The sequence below is a fragment of the Carettochelys insculpta genome, chromosome 8 (assembly GCF_033958435.1).
Source record: "Carettochelys insculpta isolate YL-2023 chromosome 8, ASM3395843v1, whole genome shotgun sequence".
NCBI lineage: Eukaryota > Metazoa > Chordata > Testudines > Carettochelyidae > Carettochelys > Carettochelys insculpta.
The window spans coordinates 40633838-40646446 of record NC_134144.1 but is presented as its reverse complement, the minus strand read 5'-3'; the positions used below and the strand labels follow the sequence as shown (position 1 = coordinate 40646446).

At 38.4% G+C, this 12609-nt stretch overlaps 1 protein-coding gene across 3 annotated transcripts in view; it reads right to left on the bottom strand.

Moving 5' to 3' along the window:
• The window catches only part of COBLL1 (cordon-bleu WH2 repeat protein like 1), a 115597-nt gene that overhangs the window by 22997 nt on the left and 79991 nt on the right, over positions 1-12609 (bottom strand). For 2 of the 3 annotated variants that reach the window (XM_075001608.1, XM_075001610.1), the window contains exons 5-9: positions 11332-11370; positions 9851-9945; positions 9498-9740; positions 4638-4788; positions 3372-3440 (exon numbers count right to left, since the gene is read on the bottom strand). In XM_075001608.1, the coding sequence (XP_074857709.1) occupies positions 3372-3440; positions 4638-4788; positions 9498-9740; positions 9851-9945; positions 11332-11370 (597 nt within the window). The remainder of the gene's footprint in view (positions 1-3371; positions 3441-4637; positions 4789-9497; positions 9741-9850; positions 9946-11331; positions 11371-12609) is intronic. The other variant, XM_075001609.1, reaches the window with a different exon arrangement.

Sequence of the window (12609 nt, the reverse complement as noted above, 5' to 3'; positions counted from 1 at the left end):
AATGGAAGCTACAACCATTATGGAGAAGAAGATGATATCTTTGTAGTTTTTCAATGGAAAAAAAGCCACACTTTAAATCTTTCTAGTAGGTATAATCCTTTAAAGCATTTTCTGTCCAGGATGGCCTTTTTATTGAGAAAATAAACCTCAGAAAATAGTTTTTAATGGATACAATTCAGCATTCAACATAAACCCTAATTGGAGGGAGAGCGGGAAAAAGGATGACGCTCAAAATATGTTTCAGAAATGTTACACCAAATGGAAGGAACTATTCAATTTCTGGAATTCTTAAAACTTCCCTAAAATTTACCCTAATACAGTATCACTGATGCATGCAATAATCAAATGTGCTACGTAATTTTCATATGGAACCTACGATGGGAATTTCATATATTCCGGTCCTGCACACCAGAGCAAAAAGCTGGAGTTCCCTTATGGGTCCTGTAGAACCCCAGGCCATGGAATGTAGTACAGTGATATCCACTAAGGAAGTATTGATTAAAAAAAATCTCCTTCACACAACTTCTCTCAAGACCCACAGCAACCCTTCCAGTCTTTGGGAACAAGGCATAACAGAGAAGCACTAATGAATAACCCTCCTACACAGCACGCATAGTCCATACTTCAGTACTGAGAATGGACCTGCGCCTATGCTCACTATTGAACTTGTGATGTCACAAACTGCAAACAAGTTACTACTAACCAATCTGAAACACTTACATTAGAAGTCTACTTTTACTCCCATAAAAGGTGTTTGTTCTTCCATTTAACTAAAGCGATGCAAAGATTTGGAACCCTCTTAAAATAGCTCTAGAATTTTTAGAAAAAGTGACAATACAAAAATACCTTCTTCCACCTTCATTTTCCTATAGCATTTTGTCCCATGCTCATGGATACTGTTTGAACGTAGTAATTCATGCATCCATCACCTCCCACATGGATTACAGTAACTGACCAAAACTGGGGTTGAAGTTGGAAACAATGCAGAGGGCTCCAACTTCTGCAGAATACAGTAGCCCTATATTGGGACAGGCAATCTTGAACACATCAACCCTTTGCTCTACATCCTCTAATACTCACAATCACTTCTACTGCCAATTCAAGACCATGTGGCATCAGTAGTTAAGACCCAACCATCCATTGCCTGTGTAAAATGGTGCATTCCCCCTTGGGCGGTGTCACTAATAAAACCCAGGAAGAATGTGTAAGAGCTAAAGCAAAAGCATTCTTGTTCAACAGGGCTCAGCTGCAGAATGAGTTTCTAGAAGAGATTAGGCTAACACGCTGAAAGACCTTACTTTTTTATTTGAAAAAAGTTTTTTCATTGTAACTGGAAAGATAGTCACATTTTACAAAAGCACATTTACAACAAGCAGAGCCTCCTAGAATCTAAGAACAAACAGACTATTCCATAAAGGTGACAGATCTAATTCACCTATGTAGATTTCAGAAACTACAGTGAGGGGAATGAGGAAAAATCAAACATGGATCAAAACCTTTAACATTAGAAGCATATTACAGCTAAAAAAGATAAGTCAGAAGCCATTGACTTCATCCTTGAATGGAAATGTCTCATCTGTTGCTGGACACAAATGTAACAGGGAGAAAAAGTAAATATTTATACACTATCTGGAAAGAACATTTATGGTATGGCACGGCACAACTATAACTGATTTTTGTCCCCTTATAATGGCTCTAGAGATAGTGAAAACTTAATACCATATATGTTATAAGCTTGGTCAACTGTTAATTTCTATTCAAAATATAATACAGAAAGATACTACAACCTACATTTCAGATACATCAGGCTACCAGAAAAGATAATTTCATTTGTCAGTTGCTGAAGAATGCTTTGTGACTAGCTGCATCAAACTCATGTAAGGCACATGATGGCACCGTGGCTCTGGTTAGATATACTCTATTGCCTAAAAAGCAGTTTAGGAATAATAAGATTTATTAGCTTGCTCTGCAAGTTAAAAGAAAGTAAAACCAGTAGAGCAGCAAACAAATGCAGCCAAATTTCAAAATTAAGTTAGTTATTTTAAAGGAAATTTAACGAATTATGTGTGAAGTTGAGCCTCCAGTAATGCACAAAATTATACTTCTGTTATAACAACTGTAGTTTATACTCGTTTAAATACACATCCTCAACCTAAGTTTACAGCATGTCCATAAGTGCTCCTTTTCTGCATCCATTTTTCAGATGCCAAAAATCTCTTCAGTACAACCTAGGCCCCCAGGACTTTTTAGTACCTAATATACCTCATGTACACATAATTCATTCACACGTCCGAGTTTCTTAAACTTCACCTGCAATTATTTGCTCACACGATGTGAGTTCAAAATCTAGTCCATGATTTGTAAAACATGTTATTAGCCTGAATAAGTTTTTCTTTAAAATTTTATTTTTCTCCTTATTGCTCTTTATAATTTAGAAACAACATAAGGGTATGTGACCCATGTATATGTCTGCAACCATGTGCGCTCAGGTTGGGATCTTCAATCACAAAACAAACAAACAGGGACAGAGCTCTAGATTTCATGAGTTTTTTCAGTCATTGAAGGAACCACTCACATCACAAATTTCATCCAAGTTAGTAAGTATTTAGTGACAGAGATAACTGTCAACACTATCTGTAACCAAATACATGATGGGCTCTTCTTGGCTGGTAACTGAGTTTCCCCCATGTCAGAGACCTGAGACGTGGGTCTCTGTATAACTGGTATGGCAAACTTACAGTTTTGAGTCTAAATGGAACTCCCTAACGAGTATAGCCCATCCTCCTGCCTTCTAGTTGTCTGTAGATTAGGAAATCTCATAGACCAGAGGCCCATATATTGCTGTTGCCATTCTATGTATGTGTCCTTAAAATACCTAACTCCCTATTGAAACATTAGAGATAGCTATTTTCCAGACTGCATAGATACAAACATAGGTAACATGGTAGTTATGGTCACATAAGCAAGAATACTACTTGATTGTGTTTGGGAGCGAGGAAGAGGAAAGTGATATATGGGCATGACTTGGCTGTGTTGTGCCCTTTTTTAAAGCTATTTTGTAAATGGCTAAAAATTCTGAAACACCCACGAGATAACTTCTGTTAAAAATGTCACACACGCTAACAGATGCAAGATATAACAGAAGGCCATATATTTACTTACAAGATTGGTGCAGGAAAAAAGAAAAAGGTGAGGGGACATCAAATTTAAATGACATCAATGATATTTAAATGACATCAAATTTAAATGATAAATGATATTTAAATGACAAATATAATATTGGACTGAAGTATCTGCAGCATGCTCCTTTTACTTTTCTCCTATATTGCTGTGCTTTTGACTATGTTTTATTAATATCGGAGAAAAATTACCTGTTGGAAACAGTACTTCTGCATCTCTTTCTTCTACAGTACTTTCTGCAGCAGTTGATTCTGCAGACTCTGATTCCGAAACATATGAAAGAACATGTTAACAGAGAGCTTTCTTTTTCAATGCAATCCTTTATTTCTTGGATATTACGTGGATATAAACCTAAAACAAAATTTCCAACTTTTGACCTAACAGATAGGTGTTTCTTAGAAATGAAGGACTTTCATCCTGGGGACTGAAGCTTGTTGCAACCACACCTACAGTACTGTCAATTTCATGGTACATGCGCCAAAAACAAAAATGTCCCCCTACCCCACACATCACAACACATACACTCCATACCCTATCCTTCTGTGCATTTCAACTGCTATAATGTTATGGACCTTGAAATAGAAGTTTGATACATAACACAGTATTAGACATAAACCAGATCAATTTGCCTCTAAACATATTCTTACTATAAGGTGTTTGACATGAAGAGTAAACTCCTGTTTAACTGATATTTGAGTAACCGGCACTCTCTAGTAACCAGCGTAACTTGGAGCTGAGTAGCTCTGGTCAGAGGACACTGGATGGGAGCACAGAGAGAGAACAAAGGAGCCTGCTGGCTGCAGTTACATGCAGCAGGCTCCTCTGCTCTCTCCATCCATATCTCCAGTGGACGAGAGCTGCTCCAGCTGGGCTGAACTCCACACAGGCCTACTTACAGCAAGCTCCACAGCAAGCTGCTTGCTCTTAAAGGGGAAAGCTGGCAGCTGAGGGGGCCCACTTCTGAGCCAGCCATAGCTAGCCCTGTGGTGCCCCTCCTGGCCCCCTGCTGTGGGGCTCCACAGAGCCCTAGGGGTGGGAGATGCCTGCAAACCTGCTTCCTCCTGCGCAGGCCCATGCTTTATCCCATGGTCGTCCTACATCCTTGCATAATATCTCGGCACAGAACAGGAAGCAAAGTACAGGGAGCCAAGCATAAGCAATGCCCTGCTCCTCAGGTGGGGGTAAGGAAACCCGCTCAGCACTGCCCTGTGTCCCTTCGTGCTGTGTGAGCGCAGCCAGCAGGCTCCTCTGCTCTCCCACTCAGTGGGAGCACTCTCTATTATCCGGAATATTTGAGTATTCAGCAACCTCCCGGTCCCATGGATATCCAAGAGTTTACTGTGTAATTTTACTTAAACTTCAGCCAATAGAATGACATTACTTAAACATTAATATCTGGCCTCCATACCATCTCACCACCTTTCCACTTCTACCTAGTTAAGTAGTAAACAGATTACCAGTTCTTTTAGTGTTGTCACTTTGTTCTTTTGGTATTCTAGATGGTGGGGATGGTGCTTTTCGCTTAGTTCTTCTCAAAGAGGAGTTAATAGATGATGTGCCACTAAGCTGCAGAGAACCTGTTCTCATTAATCCTATTCTGGACCGGCCCTAAGAGAGGGGGTGAGGGAAATTGTAAGAACAAGAATATTCAAAGAAACAGCAAGAAAAATCTGGATATTGTGCTCCAAAAGTGATATTTATAATTTATATATCTGAGATCAAGTACACAATTCTCACCCACTATTAGCCAAACTTCAAACAGGTTATGTTTCGATAGTTGATCTGAGCAATACTTTTAAACTATTTGCAGGGAGGTGTGGGGATGAAGTAACCAAAAATGTCAGAGGGGGAAGCGAGGAGAATTCTGTCTTGGAAAGTGCTAGAGGTTCAAAGACCTATCACAACACTGAGGGAAACAAAATTAGTTATCACAAATTTTACAAAAGGAAGTAACCTGGAACATCATGTTCCAAAATATGTTGTAATAAGATACAAACATGGAACTATAACCACCATATATTAAACTTTCTAACAAATAGGCATTAGCTCTCTTTGCCACTCTTTACTACTAATATGGTAGCATCAAAATATACAAAGGTATACAGCATCTGAGAGGAACTTTCTCGTTTATACGGCATGTTGCTATTCCAGTACCCATTAGAAAAACTTCAGTTTTGTCACTAGTTCAGCATCTCAAAAAGATAGTTGCTATAATTTTGCCTGTCATTGTAACAGCTACTAGCCTTCATTTTGAAGTAGCCTTGTATTTCCACATCTCAGAATGATTACTTTCAGGATCCAAGTGATAAAGTAGTATGTTTCATACCTGGTCACAGATGTCCATTCCAGTAGCAATTTTGATCACTGTTACTCGTCTATTTGACAGCATAATAAAACCTAACAACAACATTCATTTTATGGTGGTAGACTACATTGGAGCTTGGGGGGTCATCTTCAAAGGACTTTTGTTTGTGCTTCTATTGAGCAGTCCACTTTATAAAGTAAAATATGAAGGAACAGAACTGGCATAAACAGGCTCACAAATCTGTCTTTTCCTGGGATCCCTCCATAATTCAGAAATGCATTGACAGCAGAATTCTTGACCTTGTCAATACTCATGGAGTAAGATACCATTCATTTATTAAGCCATCACTGAACAACAATTGTGTCTTAAAATAAGCTGACATTTTCTTCCAAAAGTAGGATTTAATGCTAACTTCAAATAAGGTTTGTCACAGTGCAAATTTATTTGATAAATGCTGTTTTCAAAGAGGCTGAATGAATATCTTGAGGGAAAAACCACAGTGCATAGTTTGTTCCAGTATGCACAGGACTCCCTGTTTGCATGTGACATTTTTGGCTGCTATTAAAGGGCGTCCTAACAAGATGCAATTACTGACACATTAGGACACTGCCACTTACATTCACATGAAACAGCACAAAGTTCTCAGGTTGCCCTTAGGGCAGAATGGGTTAGTCTTACATAGCATACTCCAACTAAATGTCAGTTACAAAGACGACAGATGTGGAGAGCAATTGATTAATATCAAGACGAAGACAAGAAACAACAAGTTTAATATTGTAGTGGGGCCTCTCATGCTCCAGGGCCCCAGACTCCTCTTCTGTCCACAAATTAAGCGAAGACCATTACAGTTCTAAGCATCTGTGCTTTTATTACACGTGGAAGTCCTACTAACTCCTCCACATGAGCTGTCTGATTGTAGCCGGGAGACTTGGGAGGAGCTGCATCCTCAGGGCCTGGGCACAAAGATGTGCCTGACTTGGGCTTTGCCCTTGGATGCAGATAAAGAGAGGGATATAGTCTACCTGTAGGAGACAGCATCTTCCTTATGAAAAGAGCTGAGTAAAAAGGTCTTTGGTTCTGCTTCACCCCACTCCAGAAGAAAAATCATTGTGCCAAGAGACACACATCTCAGCATCTCTAGATGTTGTCTGTACTCTGTCCCAGGTCTCTTTGGGGGTCTCATTAACACACCCCATGTGGCATTTCCTAAGATGAAGTTCTTGCCTCTGTCAAGTTTGGCTAAGAAAGGTATGGCAAATACAACACTTGACATAAATATTAGCCTCTCTGTGGCAATAAAAGGCAGTGTTGGACATCATAGCTGAAGAAAGAGCCAGGGGCAGGAGATGAAACCTTAAAAACTGTTAATCTGGTCATAAATTTAAATCCTATAATGGTGAGGGAGGCTCCGGGGGCGGGGGGAGGAGGGGGAAGCAGCAATGGTAGGGGGATATTTTTAACTAATAACTCACTGTAGAGAGCAAAACGGTAGGAACACTATATACAGTTTAAAAACTTTTTGAAATATTTACAGATTGAGGCAAAAGGATCAGTTCTGGCACCGGAGTTATTCCACCACAGGCTACGCAATGGTAAGAAGGAGGTGGAAAAGCAATCTGTTCAGTCTCTTATACCCCAGGTACAGAGTACAAAGAGTAAGGGCACATATATGGATCAACAAAACACTCATACGTCCCAGGTGCCTGGAGCACATGAACACCCACAATGGATTATGCAGTGGGCACAGCCCTCAGAGATGATCCCTGAATTCCACATTACCCAGAGTTTCCTTGTGAGTAAATTGGCCCATTAGGATTAATCAAGCATTGATGCACGTAATCTAGCAAAGCAAACTGGGAAATTCCAAAGCTGTACATCATTGTGGGTTACTTTACTTCCATGTGCCTGTGTTTCTCCTGTCAGCCTCCGTCGGCCTTTTCTGCTCAAACCGCAAAATCTGAGGTGAGGACTGTCTCCTACTGTATGTTTGTAAATAACTAATTCAGTGGGGCCCAGCTCTTAAGTTTATGTTCCATAGGTGCTAATACAATTACATTCAAGTAATAGACATCAGTGCCCCAGGATGTACTGATTTTAAAGGAACCACTTTCTTGCGTGTCACAGAATTTCTTCTCCACCAACTCCTCCCCAAAAGCTAAGGTTTTGGGTTTTTTTGTTTTGTTTTTGTAAACCAGCACTGCTTGCAACATTTGATTAGACAGTGCAATAATGCCTAAAAAAGTCTGAGAAGAGTAAAGCTTTTTCCTTTGCTGTTACAGTGAATGAAGAGGCAAGACCAAGACAGTACTTAAATTTTGCACTAGTAAAGAAATATATTTTTCTTCTCTTCAAATTACATGCTTCTTAGCCAAATATAAGAAGTTCTAAATTTTGTCTGTTAAACAGCGCTCTCTTGTGGTTTTTTCCATGTTAGCTGGAAATGAAAAGTATTGGGTACTGTACAGGATCATTAATGGCTCATCTGAAAATTTTTGGGACTAGCACCAAATTCATCTCTCAGGCCTATTTTTCATCTCAACTTTCTGGCAAGCCTGTAGTCTAATTTGTTTTAAAAAAAATGACTTTTACTCCAGATTCATAGCAGAGGGCAAAATACAAATATTCAGTGTTTTGATTTACACTGGCATTTTCAGCCTTGATCTTTAATTGGAATTTATAACTGAAAATCTGTGCTTTACCAAGATATTACCCAGCACATTAATTTCCCCCCAAAATGTGTTGGAATGAGTTCAGTATACAGTAAGACAGCCTTATAACTTCATTCACATGCATTATTATACAAGCAGACAATTTTATTAAGATAAAGCTTCAGTTTAACATCCCTGTGCTTCCAGTAAGTTAAATATAGATCCCATGAGTCCCACTTGTTTCTAATAATTTAGATTGGAAGACAGTTTAGAGGACATTTTCAAACACCACAATGAATTGCATTTTACTACAAAGGGCTAAGTGAGGCAATTTAGAAATGACATGAAACCCCAACCCTCCTGTGTAGTTAATGACATATTAATGTAAACCATAATGTGTTCAGTATGTAAGCTATTAACTCAAAGGAACAAGTTTAGAGTGGGAAACTCTGTTTAGCACTCAGTTTAAAATGAAAACATCCTTGTTATAAAACAGTGGTTTTCTTTAAGCATCTGTGTAGTTACAGTGACTTTAAAGTTAAAAAATGTGTAGGTCTTTGGAAAAATCAAAGCCGTAATGGTGATTATATGAATCATTGCTATCTAGCTTTTATCCAACTGATGCACATAGTTTGCTCCTCTTCTTTCTAACATACAATTTGACTTCTCAACTTAGGCTGTGTCTACACGGCAGCACTATTCTGAAATAAGATATTCTGAAACAGCTATTTCAAAGAATCTTATTTTGGAAGATCTCATCCACACACAAAATGTGCATCAAAATAGCACATTGCTATTTCAAAAGAGCATTTTTTGGTCCATAACGCTATTTCAAAATTGGAGCCATTGGAGCCCATCGTGGCTTATTTCAAAATGACACCGTTCGGTGTCCTATAAAGAACCTATTTTGAAATATCAAGTTCAAAATAAATTTTATGCCTCGTGGCATAAGGTTTACCGGAATCATAACAACACACCCGCTAATTGAACTTTATTTTGAAATAATGTGCACGTCATTTGGACACTGCCAAATTTATTTTGAAACAACTGCTGTTATTTTGAGATAGGCTGTGTCTATACAGCCAAGTTTACTCATACAGAATGGGTATATTTTATGTATAATATAGCCAATATTTTGGAAACACAAGGAAATTTAAAAAGCATCCTTTAATTGCAACACTTATCTCAGTGAGAAGTTTCTTGTTTCACTACTATATGCTCAGAAAAATAGGACTTTTTTTTTTTTTTTGGCTTTTGGTGTACCTATTAAACACCACCAGAAATACCACCACCTCAGCTATGCTCAATCTGTGAAACTTCAGTGACTGGGGTGGTGAAGAAAAAAAAGTTTAACAAGAGCTCACCTCTTCATTTTCATCAATGCTACTAGATTTCACTACACAGGATGATGTAGGTCTGACTTGAGCATGCGCAAGATCCCGTGGGACACTTTGAGATGTAAGCATCGGAGGCAAGGGTGCTCTTCGCTTCTTTGGCATTTCAGATGGCAACGTGTTTGAGTCGTATTGTTTGGCAATCATGTCAGATCTATTGATAGAAGTTGGCCTGGGTTTGCTCATCAGTGGAGTTGCTGGGGCACTAGCAGTCTTAAAAAGAAGGGAAAAGATAACCAAACATTCCGATAGCTATGAACCAGAAAATCTGATTGCTCTAGGAATACATTTAGACACATTTTGCTTCGAAAAGGACAACTTACTTGTTCTCGTTTCTTCTTACTTCGCTGAAAAAAACTGAAAAATCTTTTGTCTTTCTCCTTCAAAGTACCTAGGTTTTGAGAAATTTGACAGGAGTCTAAAATGGAAAACAGTAATGCTAGATATTTATTGCATAAATCATTTATGATTGTTCATTATATCCTTCCAGCAGTCTGGTCACAAACTGGGCAGTAGAGCAAAAAAAAAAAAAAAGATTCTGTAGGAGTAGGCTTTTGCAATTACAATTTGAACAAGCTGCCTGACACCACCATGCTTTTCACCTCCGGCAACCACAAATTAGCATGAATTTTACTTGTCAAGGTATGTGAAGAGGACTCCATAATAGCATTACACTAAATACCACCAATCATGCTACAGCAGATTTTAGTAGCAGTCAATTAAAATTTTAGACTTCCATGTACACTGCCAAGATCCACATTCCTGAAGAAAAAACCTGCTATGCATATAATGCTTGTAAGTTAATCTTGTCTTAGCCTATTGCTTAAACTTTCACAATTAAGGGGATTCTCCAGGAAAATTCTAGGGGAAAATGTACACACATGAACCTTGTCAGAGTTATGCAAGACTCTTCACCCTGAGGAGTCTGGCTGATTACCCAATCATGGTGGCTTCAAAGATAGAGACAGGATGGAACAGTGGGTCCCAGACTCATGATGGGGCTAGTTCTGAGCAAAGTTGTTCTGCATTGGTAACTGCAAGAGAAAGCCCCTGCTCTGTGAATTTTGAAGGACTATTCAGTAATGAGACTCCAACATCAGAGGCAAAGTTGATTACTAGTAAGGTTATCAGAATGCAAGTAGGTTCTTTTATTGTTTTTCATGTTTGCCCTGTGATACCTTTTAATTTAGAAATAAATTAAAAAGGCATGATTAGAAATTGCTGCATGGTAACTTACAACTCTTGGAAGTTACACTGTTCATTTTCTGTAAGGAGAAACTCAAAGCGGGTTACTTAGGTGTTCTGTTCTTTAGGGGACAAGTGTTGGTGGGGAACTTCAGCCATACTTCCTGGTGATGGATTAGCTTTCATGCGTAGACATACCCTTAGTTCTGGGTAGAGTTTGCATACAAACACACTACCATTATGTTTATTTACCATCAGATTCAGCGAAGCAGTACTGCATAATTCAATAGGACGAACATTGTAAACCAGTACTCAACATCAGGGTGCCAGAATCAAATCTTTTAGAAAAAATGTTTCATTTAGTTTTCAAGTGGCTCCTAAAATTATTATTTCACATCGATCAAAGAGCTACCCTGAATTAAAATATATTGACATGTTGTATGATGGGTAGTATATCAACATTTGTAATAATACTTTATGAAAATCTCACACCTTATAGGATGTGAAGGTACTTCTTTACCTTGCAGTTGATAAACGGAAATATCATTGAGTGACAACTCGGATCAGCTACAGTTTATATACATGCTCCTATTTCACTATCATACTCAGTAAAACTTACCAGGAATAGAAGATAAATTGAAGTCAGTGGCTGAAGCAACTGGAGAAAGAAAAACCCTAAATTAGTTTTAATGATACTATTGTCCACACACAGAACTTCACTTTGGATTGAGAAAAAGCTGTAAATTACACAGGAAACCCCTTGCATGAGTTTTCAAAAACAGAAAAAGATGGTAGGTCCATGTCATAAGTACAATCTTCGCTAAGTAGAAGAACATATATCATAGTATTACTTAATATTAATCACACCTCAGAATTTGAGCTAGCATGACAGTGAAATTCATAAAATTTTCATATCAAAGACCAGATACACCACCACCCGTACATGTGCAGACTGAGCTCTAGAGCATACCATACTAAAACTAGCACATTTCACATCAGTAGCAAATCATAATCTAAAAAAATCCAGCCACCCTCCTGCTGCATTGTTTTTAAATTGGGAAGAGAAAGGAATTCTTTTTGGAGACAAGTTCACCATGGGTGTTGGCTTAAGGAAACTGCTGAAAGGAAGCTGATTTTAAATTACCTTTAGTTACCTTTATAGCCCCAGAACAAAACTTTAGTGAAGCAGCTGTTCACCCTTGACCAAGGAATAGGCATTAAATAGGAAGTTATGAAGTAATTTATGTGATTTGTTTTTGAGTACAATGAAATTTTCTGTTAAATAGAAAGTTGGAGTGGAGGAGTTTAAGTGGGAGTTTAAGCTCAAAACAAAACGTTAATGCAGTCATTTGACCTGTCTGAAGTTGGAAAGGCTCAACTACACTTACAGAGCCGCGCACCTAAAATCAATTTGCAGCCATTGTCATCGTTCCCTGTCTTCACTGCAGAATGTTGACAGAAGTGCTCCTCCCGTCAACATTTCTTAATCCTTGTGGCTCGCAAAGAGTTTTGGGTTTGACATTATTCCCAGAATGAAACAGCAACCCAGAAGATCGAACTTAAGCATTTGATCTTCCATGGCTAGTGTCGATCTAGCCAGAGAGTGAGGGGAAAAAACCCTACATTTTCTTTTTTTCCTCACCCAAAGTATTAAATCAGAGAAAAATGGGTTGTTTCCATCAATCTATAGTTTTCTTGATAAAATGGAGTCACCACTGCAAACCATGATTTCCAAATTGAGTCTGTTAGTTGTGCACCTTGTGACTCAAATTTGGGGGTGGAAGAGGAAAGGAAGGAAGAGAATTTAAAAAATTTATTTCTGAAGGGACCCAATGTCTTTAGCGGTATTAAAATATGCTGTCAGGAGGCATACAATACATAATATAAACTCTACATT